Below are 19,442 nucleotides of genomic sequence, written 5' to 3' on the forward strand. Positions count from 1 at the left end.
TAACAAAAGACTGTGACCTCTCTTTGCTGGTTTTGATGAAACAAGCTGTTTTGGAGAGGCTCCTGGGGCAAGGAGGAGAAGGAAATGGCAACCCACGCCAGTATTCTTGCCTGGAGAATCCCAGGGACAGAGGAGCCTGGTGGGCTGCCGTCTATGGCGTCGCACAGAGTCAAACACGGCTGAAGCGACTTAGCAGCAGCAGCTGGGGCAAGGAGCTGAGGGCAGCCTCCAGCCAAAAAGCCAGCAAGGAAACGAAGTCCTCGGTCCAACCACAACCAAGTGATTTTAGAGACTGATCCTTCCCAAAACTTTCAGCTGAGACCCCAGCCCTGGTCAATAACTTGACTGAAGCCTCGTGACAGACCGTGAAGCAGATCCAGTTCAGCTGTGCTCAGATTCCTCACTCACAGAACCTGTGAGATGAGAAATCTGTGTTGTTGTAAAGCACAGAAGTTTGGGGGTAGTTTGTTATCCGGTGATAAGTATAAGTAATATAGATATGTAGATAAAATTTTCCATTATTTCATGAAAATTCTAGCAGTTATAAATTTCTAGACTCAGACAAATTGGTTAGGATGCATTAGAGTTTTAATTCCTTAGATTTTCTACTTTATTTTGCATAAACAAGGCATTTATCTCTTGCCTCAGCATTCAGCTGCTAGCATGCGAAGCAAAAGAGAACATTTTGCTATAATGTGTGTGTTGGCCGCTCAGTCGTGTCCGACTCCTTGTGACCCCATGGACTGTAGCCCACCAGGCTCCTCTATCCACGGAATTCTCCAGGCAATAAATAATACTGGAGTAGGTTGCCGTTCCCTTCTCCAGGGCATCTTCCTGACCCAGGGAGCGAACTCAGGTTTCCTGAATTGGAGGCAGATTGTTTATCGACTCAGCCACTAGGGAAGCCCCTTTGTCGTAACAGTAATAATAATAATGACAACAACAGTTATTGTTCACAGAGCACTAACTCGGGTAGGGCTCTAAAAACTTTACATCTATTAAATCATCTACCATTGACAACATGAGGCGTATGTGTGCTTAGTCGCTCAGTCATGTCCAACTCTGCGACCCCATAGACTGTAGCCCGCCAGGCTCCTCTGTCCATGGGGATTCTCCAGGCCAGAATACTGGAGTGGGTTGCCAGGGGATCTTCCCAACCCAGGGATTGAACCCACATCTCATGTCCCCTGCATTGGCAGGCAGGTTCTTTACCACCAGTGCCACCTACTACTATTATTCCCATTTTGCAGAGGTTGAAAATTAAGTGCAGAAAGGCTAGGTAAGTTGTGCAAGGTTACCCAGTTTGTCAGTTGCAGCAAATTCCCAAATATCACTTCAAATCATTTAATCTATTCCCCCAAAATGACCTTTCAGGTGGGTGGAACTGGGGTTCCAACCCAGGTTTGTCTGACTCCGAAGCCCTGCACTGCACAATGATGGACTTAATAAGCAAACCTAATAATAATAAATGCAACGCAATGAACACTACTGCACATTAGGCAGTATCCTAATATTAAAGTACTTAACATCCCTATCTTATTTTGTTCCCAACAATGCTATGAGTTAGCCACTGTTATCACTATTTTAAAGAGAATAAATGAGAGGTTAAACTGCAGATTGTCTTATAAATGCAGAAAGCAGTACTTAGCTGATAAGGGGATGTTATCAGTTAAATTGTGTCCCCCCCCCCCAAAAAAAAGATATACTGAAATCCTGCTGCTGCTGCTGCTAAGTCGCTTCAGTCGTGTCCGACTCTGTGCGACCCCATAGATGGAAGCCCACCAGGCTCCCCCGTCCCTAACCTCCAGAATGTCAGTATATGACTATTTAAAAATAAGGTTGTTGCAGAGGAATTAGTTAAGATGAAGTCACCCTGGAGTTTTAATTGGGCAACGTGGAGATCATAATCTAATAGGACAGGTGTCCCTATAAGAAGATACAGATGTGAATGAAAAATGTTGCCTGCTGCATCAGTAGACAAAGGATATTGCAGCCATCAGGTCAGCAGTTGTTGCTGACCACCTCCAACTAAAGACCCTTAGGGGATTCAGGATAGAGAAAAGCAGGCTACTGGCCCTAGACAGGTCAGGTGCAAATCGAAGGAATGCTTTCAATGAACCCAGATTCTCATATCTTCTCATACATAAAAGAGCAGTAAATTCACTAACTCAAAACTCAGGTTTTCTTTAACCATAATCTTTTGATGTTCCAACTATCTGGATTTTGTTGCAAAGCTACTATCTATCCTGGTTCCTCCCTTACTTCTTGTGAGCAGCCCTCAGAGCTATCAGAGACACTGTCTTCTGAGCTTCAGTCCTCAGATTGTCAGCCAAGTAAAATAAAATTCTCAACTTTTAGGCTGTGCTTTTTTTTTTTTCAGTCAACAGAGATCCACACAAAGAGAATGCCATGTAAAGACAGAGACACACAGGGGGAAAAAATGACCATATGCAGCTGGAGGCTGAGATTGGAGTTTTGTTACCATGAACCAAGGAACACCTGGGGTCACCAGAAGCTGGAAGAGAAATGTGAGGCTCCTCCCTAGAGAGTTCAGAGAACGTCTTGCCCCACTGCCACATTGATTTCAGACTTCTAGCCTCCGGAACAGTGAGGGAATACATTTCCCTGTTTCACCCCACCCAGTCTGTGACTCTCTGTTACAACAGGCCAAGGAAACTGATACAAGTGGTATGAATGTTAAATGGAAAAAAAAAAAGTTATGGTAAAATGCTGAATAAAGTACTCCACGTACAGTATTTTTAAAATGTCTCTGTATGTGGAAAACTAATAATGTGTCAAGGATATGCAAAGCCAGAAGATTAAAATAAATGCATTTCCCTAGGGTGTTTATTTTACTTGGAGATTTTTGTGGGAAGCAAGGTAATTAACTTGTGAGTAACTTAAACATTTTTTTAAGGCAAACAGTTTCTTTTTTGTTTATTTTGTTTTTTTTTTTTTTTAAGAGAAAAGAAAGGTTTTTGTTGTTTGCTTTTCGAACACATAATTGGATTACACCCCCAGACTGTCAGGAGTACCATTGGCTCTTCTCTATGATAGGGGAAGTTCAGTTCAGTTCAGCCACTCAGTCATGTCCAACTCTTTGCGACCCCATGAATGGCAGCATGCCAGGCCTCCCTGTCCATCACCAACTCCCAGAGTTCACCCAAACTCATGTCCATTGAGTCGGTGATGCCATCCAGCCATCTCATCCTCTGTCGTCCCCTTCTCCTCCTGCCCCCAATCCCTCCCAGCATCAGAGTCTTTTCCAGTGAGTCAACTCTTCGCATGAGGTGGCCAAAGTATTGGAGTTTTAGCTTTAGCACCACTCCTTCGAAAGAACACCCAGGATGATAGGGGAAAGGTCAGTATAAAAATAGGATGAGTCCTGAATTGAGACTATGGCTTATAACTGTGATTTTCATCAAATAGGGTGCTAACTCCCCACCTGGTCTAAGGAGGAGGTATAGGTGAGGTCTCAACTCTCCCATCTCCCCTACCTGCAACACAGTGGCTTAGAGAGGCCCCTTCTCATTCTGGTGAAACCCGCTGCACTAAGTCTCCAACAGAAACCCAGGGCTGAGGGCAGTCCCTCATTTTCACTGGCAATGCTGCTCAGAAAAGCTCACCTGAGTGTCTTTGCCTTAGTAGGACCAAGCTCCATGGTCATGACAAGCAACTGCCCCGCTTTCCTTGAATAATTGAGAAATGGAATGTGTGCTTAGTCGCTCAGTTGTGTCCAACACTTTGAGACCCCATGAACTGTAGCCCACCAGGCTCCTCTGTCCATGGGATTCTCCAGGCAAGAATACTGGAGTGGGTAGCCAAGTCCTCCTCCAGGGCATCTTCCCAACCCAGGAATCAAACCAGGTCTCCTGCATTGCAAACAGATTCTTAGGGTCTGACCCACCAGGGAAACTTGAGAAATGGAATATCGCCTGCCGTATCAGTAAACAAGGATGTCACAGTTATCGGTGATTGCAGCCCTCCAATAGGAGTTGGTGAGCCCTAAGGGTACTCAGGAAGGAGAAGAATACCTGCCCACAGGGAGGCCTGGCGTGCTGCGAGTCATGGGGTTGCAAAGAGTCGGACACAACTGAGCGACTGAACTGACTGAAGATCCATCAGGCTGCAGTCACTCCCTACAGTGAGCCCCAAGAGAGCTCAGGATGTGAAACGCAGGATACTGGCTTGATAGCGGAGATGCACACGAAAAGGGTGATTTCAGTGAGTTCAGACTCTTGCATCTTCCCAGGCTGCTGCTTTGTTTTGGTTTGGTTTAGTCACCTGGTCCTGATTGATTCTTTGTGACCCCATGGACTCATGTAAGCCCACCAGGATCTTCTGTCCATGGCATTCTCCAGGTAAGAATACTGTAGTGGGTTGCCATTTCCCTCTCCATACCATGCATAGAAAAGCTCTAAATTCCTTAACGTGGGATATCTGGTTTTCTTTCATTGCCAATAATCTTTTGATGTTCAGACTACCTGCCCTTTGCTATAAAACTTCTATATAACCTGGTTCTTCCTCTCCCCTCTTAGAGGAAGTTCATTCAGGATCTCTTGAGATACTGTCTCCTGGGCCTGAAGTCCTAAAAGTTTCCACCAAATAAAATACAGCTCTCAATTTTTAGGTTGTGAATATTTTTAAAGTTGACATTTCTAAATATCACTTCTCCTCTCTTTTGAGGCTTAAAAACAAAACTTACTTAATAAAATAGAAAGATAGCTGGTCTGGGTGGTCTTTGGACAGAGGTTTATAGCATGTCATGGGTCTAACTGACCTGGGTTTGTACTCCTTTCCAGAAGGTGACTGTAGACAAGTCATTTAATCTTGCTGAGCATCGGTTGCTTCTTTTGTAAGATAAAGTAACTGATGCCTACTTGAATCATTGTTTAGAAGATTAATTGTGACATAGGAGAAAGTCTATGGAGTGCCTGGTATATTGCTGCTGTTCATAAAACAGTCCATTCTTATCCGATTGACCCCACTCAGTTATTTTGCAGCTAAAATAACTCTAGGTTAGACGGGATGTGATTTGCCTAAGGTCACATTTCTGAGTCTGACTCACTCAGCAACTTCTACGTTCTGGACACAGTGCTAACAGATACGACAACAAACAGGCATTGTCCTTCAGGGAGATCACAGCGGACTGGTGACAATCGCAGGGAAGTGGGTAATTAAAGCCCAACCTGGTATATGCTTTGTGAGAAATCATCAACTTGCAATTACTTGCTGAGCATGCTGTGAGCATACCCTTAATTAAATGCAAACCACCATATATTAATAACCTCTGTTAATCCCACAGCAAACCTCATTTTCACTTAGAAATAAAGAAATGGGCAGAGAGATTAATCATGGTTAAGAGAGGCAGGGTTCTCAGAATCAGGTTCCAATCTGGGCTTAATGCTTATGAGTATGGGGCCGTGTTACTTTAATCACCTGGGCATCAGTTGTTTACCTCACAGGGTCATTGGGAAGATTAAGTGAACTGTGCATGTGAAGGGTTTGATGGCAGCACGACACTTAGGTTACTGTTTGTGGTTGTTGCTTTGTCATTGTGAAGAGTCACTTTACCTACCCTGGATATCAAATCCAAGTCCATCCTCCTTCCAACCTCTTCCTATTCCTAAGCTATACTGTATAGTCACCCACAGGAACCTGTGGTGGTGGTGGTAGTGGTTTACTTGCTAAGTCGTGTCTGACTCTTGCAACCCCATGGACTGTAGCCCAAATCTCTGAACCTGAGATCTCCCAGGCTAGAATACTGGAGTGGGTTGCCATTTCCTTCTCCAGGGGATTCGTCAGGGTATCCTCCGAACCCAGGGATTGAACCTGTCTCTCCTGCATGGCAGGGAGAGTTTTTACCTCTGAGCTGCCAGGGATTGTAGCTGACCCCAAACTCTCCAGGGGCTACAGGTCCTCACCAGCCAACAGGCTAGACCATCTCTCACCTGTGAAGATGCTTACCTTTCCTGGCTGCCCCAAAACTAGACTTGGGTTTAGGCTCCCGGGAAGCTTCAATCTGCAGGGACAGATTGCAGAGAGTGTTCCTACGTCTACCTCCCCTGTCAGCCTCCCAGCTGAGCAGGAGTAGGAATCCTTCATAAAGGCAATTTGCTCATCATATAAGCTTATCTGTAGGCTGCACTGTATATCACCGGGAGAAGAGCCCAGAAGCACTATGGTTGTAAACGCAGCCAGGTTCTGTGCTTGCCCCAGAGTGAACGTGTGAACGTTGTGGTCTTTCCTTGGCCCATTTCTCAGATGGCAAAGCTGAGGTGGAGAGAGGTCTTCTGAGAGATGCCAAGCCTTGGTTGAGGACCACTCCTGGAGGCTACGGTTTAGCGAAGGGGTTGACACAGACTGCACTCAGAAACACGAGTTCCGGTTTAGCTCCCGACTTGCTGAGTGAACTTGGGCCTCGGTTTCTTCAACCATACAACGGAGACAGAAAACTGAAATACGTGTCCTCAAGACACCTAGTTCTTTGCGGAGGGTTAGCTCACCGTTACCTGACCGTTGGGCCGCGAGCTCAGGTCCGCCCGCCTACAACCCCCAGCATGCCTTGAGGTGGGCGGGTCGAGGTGACGGACAGGCAGCTCTACGAATTGGCGCCCGCCAAGAGGCCTACGTTGGCGCGTGCGCAGAGGGCGGCGGGCCGGTGGGCTGGCAGCGGCGGACGCGTCGGAGCCGCGGGCGGTCAGGTAGGGGGCGGGATGGAGGGTGGGGGATGCGGGACCGCGGCCGGAGTCGCGGGCGGTGGCCGAGCGGCGCGACGGTGGGCTGTGACGGCGTGCAGCTGTCGGTCCACGCCAGAATGGCAGAGCCTGGGGGACCGGATCTGAGGGGCAGGACCGTGGTGGGTGTATGTGGGGAGGGGCGCCGGGGGTGGGTTGCTAGAGGCAGGCTCGGGGCGAACTCGCGGGGGCTGAGGAGCTCGGAGGAGATGCAGCCCGGAAGGGGAGCGAGGGGTTCCGAGATTCGCGGTGCAGCATCTCGGGAGGTATGAGGTAATGTGGGGCCCTGAGGGGAGACGGGTGCAGCATCTGAGAGATGGGAGGGGACCCGAGGGCCCTGGAAGGATCAAGGGTGCAGAAGCTCGGCAGTATGAAGGGACTGGGGAGCCTCGATGAGATTCGGGGTGCAGAATCTCAGGTGATTTGAGAGAGTCTGGGGGCAGTAGGCTTTGAGCGGGGTGAGATCTGAGGTCAGAGGGAGCAGAGTCCGGGGCTAGTCTAATTGCCGAGAAGGAAGCGTTTTCCCCGAGTGGAATCTGAGGAAGATCGAGGGGCTGAGTTCTTCAGGGGATCAGCGAGAAGCAAGGTCTCTTCAGCAGGAAGCCTGAGGTTTGAAGCGACACATGGCATGGGTGGGGAAAAGAAGGAGCAAGGCTTGGGGGTGGGGGCGGGAAGGGGGGCAGGGTCCCTGATGGCACCCAGAGGGTGGGGGCTCAGATTGAGGCAGAGCACAGATCTGAGGTGTGGGATTGGGTGTTTAACTGCGATGCAGGGCTGAAGGCTGCAGCGACTTGGAAATAGATGAAAGGATCTTTGTCTGGGGATTCCAGGACACATGAGGGAGGAGTTGGTGGGGGTTGCAGTGAAGACCCCCAAAGGCTGGGATTCTTAGGAGAGTTGAGAACAAGATTTAGCAAGGGTGGAACGGTGGGGTGGACAGGTACTGGCTGGTCTGTAGAATTAAGAGACTGAATAGAGTTATGGGTTGGTGTCTTGGATTGCCAAAGGAATTTTCCTGAAGTCTCTGCATAGGAAGCAAAGGGAGTTCTGGGGACCCAAAGACCTAGAAGCAATGTATGAAACTGTCTATGAGCGTGTCAAGTTTCGCAGAGTGCAGGGATTCAGCAAGGAAGTCGTCACCCCTTACAATCAGGACTCCTAATGGAACCTGAGTTTCCCTGCAAGGGGCAGACTCTCCCTCACTTGTTAACCAGACATCTCTCATTATGTGTGTCAGCTGGTAAAGAATCCGCCTGCAATGCGGGAGGCCAGGGTTCGATCCCTGGGTTGGGAAGATCCCCTGGAGAAGGGAAAGGCTTCTGGAGAATTCCATGGACTGTATAGTTGATGGGGTCGCAAAGAGTTGGACATGACTGAGTGACTTTCACTTCACCTCATCATGAGGCAGCCTTGGTGTGACTACTCATTCCACTCTGAACGCGGACCCACTGAAAATGGTTGGCTTCAGAGGAAAAGAGAATGGCCAGTCATAAAGCAGGAGACTATTCAAGGTCATCTGCCCAAGCTCCTCTTTGTGTGTCCCTCCAAGCTGTGGTGACAGAGAGTATTCGAGACCTCCAGGGAATGAGGAACCTGAGGTCAGGTCTTATCTTCCTTATCAGTTATATAAGTAGATAGAATTAATTCTACAGAAGGTGCATAACAGTGGCTCTGTGAATGAGGTATTTGAACTGGGAGACAAGAAAAAAGGATATCAGAAGCATTGAGCATTTAGTCCTGTGCCAAGTTCTAAAGAAATGGTTCCTAACTGGCAGTGGTTTTGTCCCCCAGGGGGCATCGGGCAATGTCTGGACACATTCTTGGTTGTCACAATTGGGGTGTGGAGTACCAGCGGCCCCTAATAGGCAGACACCAGGAATACTATTAAACATCCTACAGAGCACTGAACAGCCTCCACAACAAAAGAAGTATCCAGCCCAAAATGTCAACAGTGCCAAAGCCGAGGAACTCTGCTCAGAGTCACATATCCTGGATTCAGATCTCGGCTCTATCTCTTCCTGATTGTGTGGTCTTGAGTGAGTTACTTAAACTCCCCATGCTTGGCTCTTCATCTGTAAAACGGGTTTAGTAACAGGACCTATGTCATAGATTACTATGATGGTAATTTATAAGAAAGTAAATTAGAATGCTTAGTGTCTGGTGCATAGTGAATGCATAGTGATTTAGTAGTTTTTAACTTTCATATCTGCTTTCTTTACTCAGTTTTCATAACGGCCCTACTAAGCAAGCTACAGTATTCAGTTTTACATGTAAGGAAACTAAGGCTAAGGCAGTGACTTGTCCAAGGTTCCATAGCTAGAGAGAGCAAAAACAGGCTCATATTCAGATCTCTGTAACCTGGTATATTCTCTCTTTGCTTGCTTTTTCTTTGCTGGGACCTGCTCAGTCTTACTATATCTATCTCAGCCCATTCCTCTTTCATGAAAGGACTGCCCAGTCTGTGTCACTATCAAATTAAACTCTAAAGGGAATAAATCCATGTGACTAGGTAGGGAGTAGCCCTGGACTTTGTTCTTGATTTGTTCTTAGACCAGGACCCGTGGGTGCATAAGGGGAGGAGCTTATTGTTGGCAGACAGGATGAGGTGCAAGAAACTAGAGGATGAGGTACGGAGGCCATTGGCTAGAAAAATCACTTCATAGCAGGGGCCGAGGCTGATGGGCTTCTTTCCCTTGGGACAGAATAACGACATCTGCTCTGTCAGCTCGAGGACAAGCTGCAGTTCAGAAACAGGGTAGGACCGCATTGGAAGACCGGAGACTCAGCTGGAATATCCGTGCAAACCCCTAGTGAAGATGTGTCATGGAAACTGAGTCAGGCCGGGAATCAGAGATCTGAAGTTCAAAATCCTTCCTCTGCTGCTAATTCACTAGGTGTTCATGGGCAAGTACTTGCTCTTATCAACATCAATCTATTGAAAACAAAAATAACTACCATTTATTGGGTGTGCATTGTCTCAGTTAATCCTGCCGATGGTCTTACTAACAATCCAGGTGCTATTCTACATTTTACAGATGAAAAAAACGAACAGCTTGAATGATTTACCCAAGGCTCCATACCATATTGCAAAGCAGGGATGTGAGTCCAGATCTATCTGACTTACAAGTTACATTATACTAGTTTTAGTAGGAAGGTGTTTCCAAAACTTAAGAGCCCTCTGGAGAGTGGTTGGTGGTCAAGCGTTTCCCAGGCCCTTGAAATGGATCTTTGTTCGTGCATACTGACGTGCTGCCTCTGTGACTCTACCTCCCTTAGTTCCTTCGAGTAGCATAGGCAGATTTAAGTGTCTTTACCAACCTCGGAGCCAGAGTGCCTAGAGCTAATGGTAGTGTCATCAGCTAGAAAACTGTAATACATCTTTTGAATAGGTGTGCTTTTTATGGCTGGGAGTTGACACACCTGGATGTGAATCTTAGTTTCTGCCGCTTAGTAGCTTTGAGACCTTGGGCAGGTTGCTTTTCTTTGAGCCTCGTTTCCTTATTTAAAAAGAGGAATAACACATATGTCACATAGTGATGACAAGAGGTAATTTGTAAAAAGTGCCTGACTTTCAGTGAATGGTGCTTTGAGAGCTAGCAATTATGAGAGGAAGCTGATGCCAGAAGGGGACTGAGTGTAGCTTTGCCAAATCTGTGAACCTAAGCAGCCCCCTCTGGTCTCCCCCAAATTCCCCTCCCCTCCTGTACCTTTCCCAGGATCCGCTTCCTGATACTTTCATCAAAATCTCATGATTAAATGGGTGTGTGTTATATACAGAGAAAGGAGCTCAGAGTTGAGTGGGTTGAGATGAATTGGTAGTTGCCCGAAAAGACTGCTGACTTTCCCCTTGTCCTATATTCCTTGCGTCACCCGAAGATGCAGAAATCCTTTCTCAGTCCTACAGTTTTGGAGGACAGTAAGACAAACAAGTGTTTTTCCAGCAGACTCCATTATTGATTTAACCTGCCTTTGACCTGCTGTAACTAGAGTTTTCTTTCCCACAGACATGTCCTCCTGGGTGGTTTTGTGTGTCCCAGACAGGTGCAGCTGTGGGGTCATGCTTGCATTTCCCTATAAGTACCTACTTGTGGAGTTTATCTTAGCTCTTGGCAGGTACCTTAAATGCCCTGAGTAATCTGACATTCAGAATCCTTTCCCCGCTACAGAACTGGGTGAGTGTCGGATGAACACCTCACTGAATTTCTTAACATCAGCCCTGCTAGCCCCTCCTGGAGAGTGACCGTTATGCACTTGATAGGCACTCAATTCAAGCTGGAGGAATAAATAAGGTTTATAAAGCTGTCATGAAATGTGAAAGTCTTGCAAAAAATCCAAACCAGGGGAGCATATCAGTAATAGGATGAACTTTCATGTCCTGTCAGAGAAAGTGCAGGTAGTTTCACATGTTTTCTAGTTTCTACGTGAAGAGCTCTGTTCCTGTCTATTTTTGCTCAAAATTGTATCCCCAGTGTTTTCATGGAGCTGGACTCATAGTATGTGCTCAATGAAGATCTGTTGTTTAATTAATTGCTTAAAGTCCTCCAGTTTTGTTCATAGCCTAAGTCCCCCAAGGGGCTAACAGAAGTATAGGGAATAGACACTATCTCGTGATAGGGATTCGAGCATTGGGTGGAGATTTGAAGGTCATCTCTAATCCTTTGATTCTGAGATCAGTGAAAACAATCTCCAGAGAAAGTTCAGAATTTTAATTTTTGAAATGTATTATCCGATGTCTTGGGTACTGTCGCCTTTTGAAAAGTGCCTATTCATTCCTTCTCATTGGCTGGCAGCCACTGCCGCTGCTCCTGCTACTACTAAAAAACTATTATTTATTGCATAGTTAATTGTGTACCCCTCTTGGTATTTTCTGCACAAGAGAAGCTGTGAATTCACATGCCCATCAGTTTCTGACATGGATAGTGTCCTCAAATCAAATTCCTTCAGAGCTGAACAGTTCATTAGCAATCTTTATGTGCCTTTATCGGAGAAGGCGATGGCACCCCACTCCAGTACTCTTGCCTGGAAAATCCCATGGACGGAGGAGCCTGGTAGGCTGCAGTCCATGGGGTCGCTGAGGGTCGGACACACTGAGTGACTTCACTTTCACTTTTCACTTTCATGCATTGGAGAAGGAAATGGCAACCCACTCCAGTGTTCTTGCCTGGAGAATCCCAGGGACGGGGGAGCCTCGTGGGCTGCCGTCTATGGGGTCACACAGAGTTGGACACGACTGAAGTGACTTAGCAGCAGCAGCAGCAGCAGTATGTGCCTTTATATGCCATAAGAGTAAAGAGTCTTCATCCTTTCCAATGCAGTTTGTAAACTGAATGCTTTGCTCATCCTGGTACTAATGTTAATAGTGTTCTGATTGTTATTAAAATTATGATACAGAGCAATTTTTCTCTGCATATCTGCCAGTTTCCAGGCTAAACACTTTATATGCATTATCCCTAATTATCACAATAAACTGCTTATAAAGCAAGAAAACAGGTTTAGTAAGGTTAAATAACTTGCCTCCTGGCCCACAACTTGTAAATGACATGCTGATTTGATCCCAGTTCTGTCTGACTTCAAGATTCATGGGTTTTTGTTATTATTCTGCTCCCAAATTCATGGACTGGGAAAGGCTAGTGGTGTCAAAAGCAGCCAGGGTTTGACTACAGAATTTTCCTGAGTCTTAGGGCAGCTGGAACAAAAACAGCTTAAGGGGTGGATTCTCATCTGGTGCTGAATCAGAGCTAGGCTAATATCACTATGAAGTGCACAGTATGAATCAAGAGATCAAAGAAATTAGTCGGGGGGTGGGGTAAGCTGAGGTGAGATGAAGTGACAGTGATGGGTCAGGAGCTGACAGTACAAAGTGCACAACGGGAAATGCATTTGTAGTATCAGGAAGGCAGCCAGAATTATAAATAACAGGTTGAGGGTTTGTTCTGATTGGTTTTAGATTTCACAGCTGGCAGAAAATGGGCAGCTAACTTAAAGACTTGGGACGATAAGATAGTTCCTTTCACAGGTACATCTTTTCAAGGGAAATTGAGTTCAAATTGACTTCCCATCTGAATTCCTTTTGGTTTTAACCAGGTGTATCCTTCTGGAAGAGAGGAACTGTATCTGCCTGTCACATAGCTGCGTATCAGATGAGGGTCCTGCTGAAAGCAGTGTTCTCAAGTTCCCAAGACATGGCTCAGGCCTTTTTCAGGTCTGAGGCTATCTCCATGCCTGATGCTTTACTGATGGGACTTCATGCTTCCTGGCAAAGCATGGCAGCTTTAGGAAAGGAATCCTTGACGTTCTCTTCTGCCTCAGAGAGCCTGGTGGAGCTGCAGACAGCTGAGATATTTTGGGACATAGACGTGGGCATAGTAAATTCATTTTTTTAAGTGGATGGCTTGAAGAGGGAGGCAGGAAGCTTTTTAATTGAAGGAGGTGGTATGATATTTCAGAAAACTGGAGAAAGAATGTGCTGGTATTTTTACAAGTTGGCAGACTTGTTTAATTAGCTGACTGCAGTGCCAGTTCTGAGAAGAACAGACGTCCCCGTGCATTGTGAGGTAACATGCTCTGGCTCCAGATACCAAATGTTGCCCTCAGTCTGCTGTCCCAGGTGATGAGAGAGAGAGCTGAAGCTATTGGTTTAGAATTGAGGATGTCTGCATGGATCCTGAGTTGAGGTTTCTATCCATACTTCTATACTATTGCACCCAGACCCATGACATTTAAGTCTTTAGCATTCCCAGCTTCAGATGTTCACATGAGACCTTTTAGGTTCATGACAGGTGGTAATGTGTTATTTTTGTTGAGGCATGGATTTGAGTTGTAATAGGTTGCCAGGCTGGTGTGTGGGAGTGGGTCACTCAATTAATAAGTCAATCTAACCCACTCTATGGCAGCTAAACCTCATTCTTTATTAATTGTGGAGAAAATTATACGCTATAAGGCAGCATTTCTGAGAGCATGGTCCAGAGACCAATGTTAGTAAGTGTTACTAACTTACTAACAGGAAAAGTGACAGGAAAAGAAAAAGCTTGAAGTAATGTTGGGTTAAACAAAGGTATCGGTTCTGTATGCTTCCCCCATGTTTGTACCATGTGACCCTGAGCGTTTTTCTGAGCCTTAGCTTCTTCATCTGTAAAATATGGTAATAAAAATAGTATCTGCATCCCAGGGTCATTATGAAGATTAAATGAGATTAAGTGTATGGAGCATCTGGGCCTTCCCAGGTGGCACAGTGGTAACAAATCTGCCTGCCAATGCAGGAGACGCAGGTTCGATCCCTGGGTTGGGAAGATCCCTTAAAGGAGGAAATAGCAACCAGCTCCAGTGTTCTCGCAGGGAAAGTTCTATGGACAGAGGAACCTGGTGAGCTATAGCCCATGGGGTCACAGAGTCAGACATGACTGAGTGCCTGGGTGCACACAGATAATGGAGCATCTAGCCTGATGTCTAGCATATAGTAGGCACTAGATGTATACTCTGTCTCTTCCAGTAGAAGGAAAATGGGATTTCAGGGAGGTTGGATAGACCTTAGACAAATGGTTCATGGCCGCTCCTAAATATCTGTCAGACTGTGATGCAAAGCTAAATACGGGGGACAATTTGTAATACATATTTCCACACAGACTATGGGTGGAGAAGGAATTGATGCCATTTGCAAAGCTTTCCTCAGCTTGCTGCATTGCCTTTTAAACCAGGCTAGCTTCTCCTCTTCCTCCTCCTGCTCCTTGACGGTTGACCATCTGCAGATCACAAGACTGCACAGGTGCAGCTGTAGGATTTGCATTTAAGAAGGGCTGGATTTATCCTTGTGCTTCACCTTGCTGGAATTATTCATTCTACTTTTGGGGTATAAACTGACACTGACATAAGGCTGCAGAGCACTGGGATGTCTGTGGTTCTACTTCTTGAGCATATGTGGATGGAGGAGGGTGGGAGAATTCATGGCATGTACTGCTTGGGGGGTGGGGTGCGGGTGTGTTTCAGACCAAAAATAAACTGTCCTGATAAGGCACTACCATTTCTCAGATCATCCGGGCTTGAGTCTCTGGCCTTCTTAGCTCCACCTCTTCCCACCCCAGTCCACTGGGCTAACAAATCTTAGTGATCGTACTTATGCATATTGCTCAAAGTCATCTTCTTTCCATTTCCACAACCTGCTCCCTAGTTCAGGCTGCCCGGAACCTTTGCCAGGCAGTTTTGCAGTATCTTCCAAACTAGTTTCTCTCCCTTTTCCCCGACTCCATTCAACCTATGATCATATCAGTTCCCTGCTCCAAAACATGCACTGTTTCTCTATGTCCATCAGAAGGAAGTTCCACGGTCTCATTTTGACTCTGAAAACTCCTTATAATCATTCCCCAGTCTGCCCTTCCACGCCAGTCAGCGACTGAATGAGTGATGGTCACGATCCACTACATGTTTCTTGAGTGAATGAACTCACAGAGGCAGGGGAATAATGCCTTCTTTTTCTCTTTAGCAGGGTTTGTCTCTCCAGAGCATGAACGCTCAGCCGTTCAGTCCCGGGTGGTGCTAGCAGGCCCCTTGGAAAGAATAGTCATGGCCGCGGCCGCAGCCTCTCACCTGAACCTGGACGCGCTACGGGAAGTGCTGGAATGCCCCATCTGCCTGGAGTCCTTCACGGAGGAGCAGCTGCGGCCCAAACTCCTGCACTGCGGCCACACCATCTGCTGCCGGTGCCTGGAGAAGCTCCTGGCCAGCAGCATCAACGGCGTCCGCTGTCCCTTTTGCAGCAAGATCACCCTCATCACCAGCCTGGCCCAGCTGACCGATAACCTGACGGTGCTGAAGATCATCGACAAGACGGGGCTCAGTGAGGCGGTGGGGCTGCTCATGTGCCGCTCCTGCGGACGGCGGCTGCCGCGGCAGTTCTGCCGCAGCTGCGGTGTGGTGGTGTGCGAGCCGTGCCGGGAGGCGGTGCACCCACCGCCCGGGCACTGCACGCTCCCAGTCAAAGAAGCCGCGGAGGAGCGGCGGCAGGACTTCGGCCGGAAGTTGGCGCATCTGCGGGAGCTCACGGGAGAGCTGCAGCGGCGGAAGGTGGCCTTGGAAGGCGTCTCCAAGGACCTTCAGGCCCGGTATAAGGCGGTCCTCCAGGAGTACGGGCACGAGGAACGCAGGGTCCAGGAAGAGCTGGCTCGCTCCCGGAAGTTCTTTACGGGCTCGGTGGCCGAGGTGGAGAAGTCCAACAGTCAGGTGGTGGAGGAGCAGAGCTACCTGCTGAACGTCGCAGAGGTGCAGGCTGTGTCCCGCTGCGACTACTTCCTGGCCAAGATCAAGCAGGCCGACGTGGCGCTCCTCGAAGAGGCGGCCGACGAGGAGGAGCCCGAGCTCACGGCCAGCTTGCCCCGGGAGCTCACCCTACAGGACGTGGAGCTCCTCAAGGTCGGCCACGTCGGCCCCCTCCAGATCGGGCAGGCGGTCAAGAAGCCCCGGACGGTCAACATGGAAGACTCGTGGGCCATGGAGGCGGCGGCCTCTGCAGCCCCTTCCTCAGTTACCTTTAGAGAGATGGACGTGAGCCCCGAGGACATGGGGGCCAGCCCGAGGGCCTCGCCTGCCAAGCAGCGGGGTTCCGACCCGGCCACCAACATCCAGCAGTGCCTCTTTCTCAGGAAGATGGGGGCCAAAGGCAGCACCCCGGGCATGTTCAACCTCCCGGTCAGTCTTTACGTGACCAGTCAAGGCGAGGTGCTGGTTGCTGACCGCGGCAACTACCGCATACAAGTCTTTACCCGCAAAGGCTTTCTGAAGGAAATCCGCCGCAGCTCCAGCGCCATGGATAGCTTTGTGCTGAGCTTCTTTGGGGCCGACCCGCCCAACCTCACTCCTCTGTCAGTGGCCATGAACTGCCACGGGCTGATCGGCGTGACTGACAGCTACGACAACTCGCTCAAGGTGTACACCTTGGACGGCCACTGCGTGGCCTGTCACCGCAGCCAGCTGAGCAAACCCTGGGGCATCACAGCCCTCCCGTCCGGCCAGTTTGTGGTGACTGACGTGGAAGGTGGGAAGCTCTGGTGCTTCACGGTTGACCGGGGCGCGGGGGTGGTCAAATACAGCTGCCTCTGCAGCGCCGTGCGGCCCAAGTTTGTCGCCTGTGATGCTGAAGGCACAGTCTACTTCACCCAGGGCCTGGGTCTCAACCTGGAGAACTGGCAGAATGAGCACCACCTGGAGGGCGGCTTCTCCATCGGCTCCGTGGGCCCCGACGGGCAGCTGGGGCGCCAGATCAGCCACTTCTTCTCGGAGAACGAGGATTTCCGCTGCATCACAGGCATGTGTGTGGACGCCCGTGGTGATCTCATCGTGGCTGACAGCAGTCGCAAGGAAATCCTCCACTTCCCCAAGGGTGGGGGCTACAGTGTCCTTATTAGAGAGGGGCTCACCTGTCCGGTGGGCATTGCCCTCACTCCAAAGGGGCAGCTGCTGGTCCTGGACTGTTGGGATCATTGTATCAAGATTTACAGCTACCATCTGAGAAGATACTCTACCCCTTAGGGGCTGGGGAATATCCGTTTCTTCTGCTCCCTTATCTCTTGGTTGTTGGCAACACTGTAGAATAGACTTGGCCTGTGTCTTGACTCCAACTGGCTAGTTCTAGAAGTTTAGAAGCTCTGACTTTTAGCATTGTTGTTGTTGTTGTTTTAAATTTGTATTCTTTCCTCTCAAAGTTTAGAGCTTTAACAGATGCAGTATCCCCCATAGGACATGTGATTTGAGGTTAGCTGACGTTTGATTAGAACGTAGACCCTTCCAAGGCTTCAGTAGAGAGCCTTCTGCCCCTGTATTTGAAATCGTCCCTTGTACTGAGTCCTTGTTGATTTCCCCCTCTTTTGGCTTTGGTAACTGGTCCCTTCTGCCTTCCTGCTCTAACATGCTCCATCGGTGGCACTTTCCCTTGAACGTGCTGCATTCAGTGTGCACGCTGCAGTGGGACCTGCTTCACCTTTCCAGGACACTCAGACATCACACCCCTGTGACGTGGTGTCTCAGGTCTGACCGCCTTTACCAGTCTGAGAGACCATTCGCTTACTGCCACCATGGGAGCTCCACACTCCCCACTGGGAAGCAGTACTTTCCTGGCTCTAGGGGTTTTGCAATATCTTGGATTGGTTTCTAATTTCAGGTGTGACCAAGAATCTAGGGCAGAAAATAGATTGACCCCCGTTGGTTGGTGTTGAAGACTTTAGCCTGGGAATCGCTTGCCTTTTAAAGGAGCACGTGGATTGGAAAAGTTATGCCAAAGCACAGGAAGATGGAAATAAAAATGAATGCTACTATAGTCAGTAGACATTAGTGAGTAGTCTCTAGAGCGCATCCACTTTTCATATGAACCTCTATCCACTGACCTGTGGTAGGAGCTGTCTGCAGAATTGTACAACACAGGCCAGGGCCAAGAAAGTGGGGAGGTGGACGCATCTCATTTTCATTACTAAAAACTGTTGGGTCCTCATTGTGCATTTTCCCCAAGTGAGTGCATAATTTTTGGTTGTGGGATTTATTTCCATCCCTCTATCAAGCATTAAATAATTGATAACTATTTCTTCGTCACTTGTGTTCATGTCTTTTCATTGAATCTGAGATTGGGGAGGGGAGGGAAGGGATAAGCTGTGCCGTGCTGCTTTGCTTCCAGACCTGACACTGCATTTCTTGAGAGCAGTATGAATCTACCTAGGTCACCACTCAGCAAAAAGCACCATTATGTAGAGATAATCCAAAACTTACTCCCACATACATGGGTACAGAATCAGCCTTCAAGGTCTATAGTCACCAACACCATGTTCTGAACTCAGCATCCACCATCTGCTTTATCCTTAGAATTAAAGTTCATAAAAGAAACCTGTGCTTTTAGGAAGATCAGCGGTGGGTGAGGGACTTGGTGACAAGGTTCCTCAGGCTCTGGCGTTTACCAAGCAGTGTATTGTGCACTCTGGGTCCAGGACTAATGACAAGTCAAAGAATATGCGTTGCTTGCACAGAAGCAAAATCTGCTAAGCCAAGCTACTTCAAAAAAAAAATGGTAATGGCGTTGCTTTTTTGGCTTCTGTTGCGATAGCTGCCAAAGGATAGGAAAGCAGCTAATTAAAATGGTGTTGGACTAGTTTGTCTTGTGCTTTACACCTGGAGAAAGCCCCGTGTTCTGATTATGAACTCGCATCTGATTTCTAAAGATTATATAATTGAGAGGAAATCGATCCAATTAAAAGTGCATCACGGATGACTCCTCCAGTTATTACAGCCACTTTATCTGTGGGGGCACCTGGCGGCAGGAGGTCTATCTCTGCTGTCAGCAGGGACTTGCTGAGGCAATAACAGTGGCCGAGGACTTTGGCACAAGGTTTGCGACAGAGAAGTGGATATAACATTGTTGGCTGGCTTGACATGACAATGCCAGGAGTCCTCCCGCTGCCTGCACTTTGGGGAGGAAGTGCCATCACTGCTGTGTTCAGCATTTAGGTGTACCCATCTCTGAACCACACTCCTGCCTTGGCCTTCAAATGCAGCCGGCTACCTGCTGATTCAGAATAGAAGTAAATATGAATGCTTGTGTTCCTTTGCTGTGATATTTTAGGTTGTGCTTGGGACAGTCAATTTTCAGTTATCTACCACATTGACTAAATTGCACAGTCCCAAGAGCACAGTCCCAAGACTCTAGTTTACTCAGTTACAGCCATTTGTGTGTGT

At 47.9% G+C, this 19,442-nt stretch overlaps 2 protein-coding genes across 17 annotated transcripts in view; one reads left to right on the forward strand and one right to left on the reverse strand.

Moving 5' to 3' along the window:
- The window catches only part of ASTN2 (astrotactin 2), a 1,042,634-nt gene that overhangs the window by 226,545 nt on the left and 796,647 nt on the right, over positions 1–19,442 (reverse strand). The window lies entirely within an intron of this gene.
- TRIM32 (tripartite motif containing 32) lies at positions 6,656–18,297 on the forward strand. Of its 8 annotated transcripts, none has more exons than XM_086413925.1 (2): positions 6,656–7,010; positions 15,214–18,297. In XM_086413925.1, exon 2 carries the CDS (start codon positions 15,294–15,296, stop codon positions 17,253–17,255), a length of 1,962 nt encoding a protein of 653 aa, XP_086270051.1. In that variant the 5' UTR covers positions 6,656–7,010; positions 15,214–15,293; the 3' UTR covers positions 17,256–18,297. The 8 variants fall into 8 exon arrangements, with proteins under 8 accessions (XP_086270051.1, XP_086270053.1, XP_086270054.1 ...); XM_086413927.1 differs by having other exon boundaries at positions 15,217–18,297; XM_086413928.1 differs by having other exon boundaries at positions 6,656–7,003.

Source organism: Bos grunniens, chromosome 8 (genome assembly GCF_055505025.1).
Source record: "Bos grunniens cultivar Pamir isolate PY7600 chromosome 8, Bosgru_T2T1.0, whole genome shotgun sequence".
NCBI classification, from domain to species: Eukaryota; Metazoa; Chordata; class Mammalia; order Artiodactyla; family Bovidae; genus Bos; species Bos grunniens.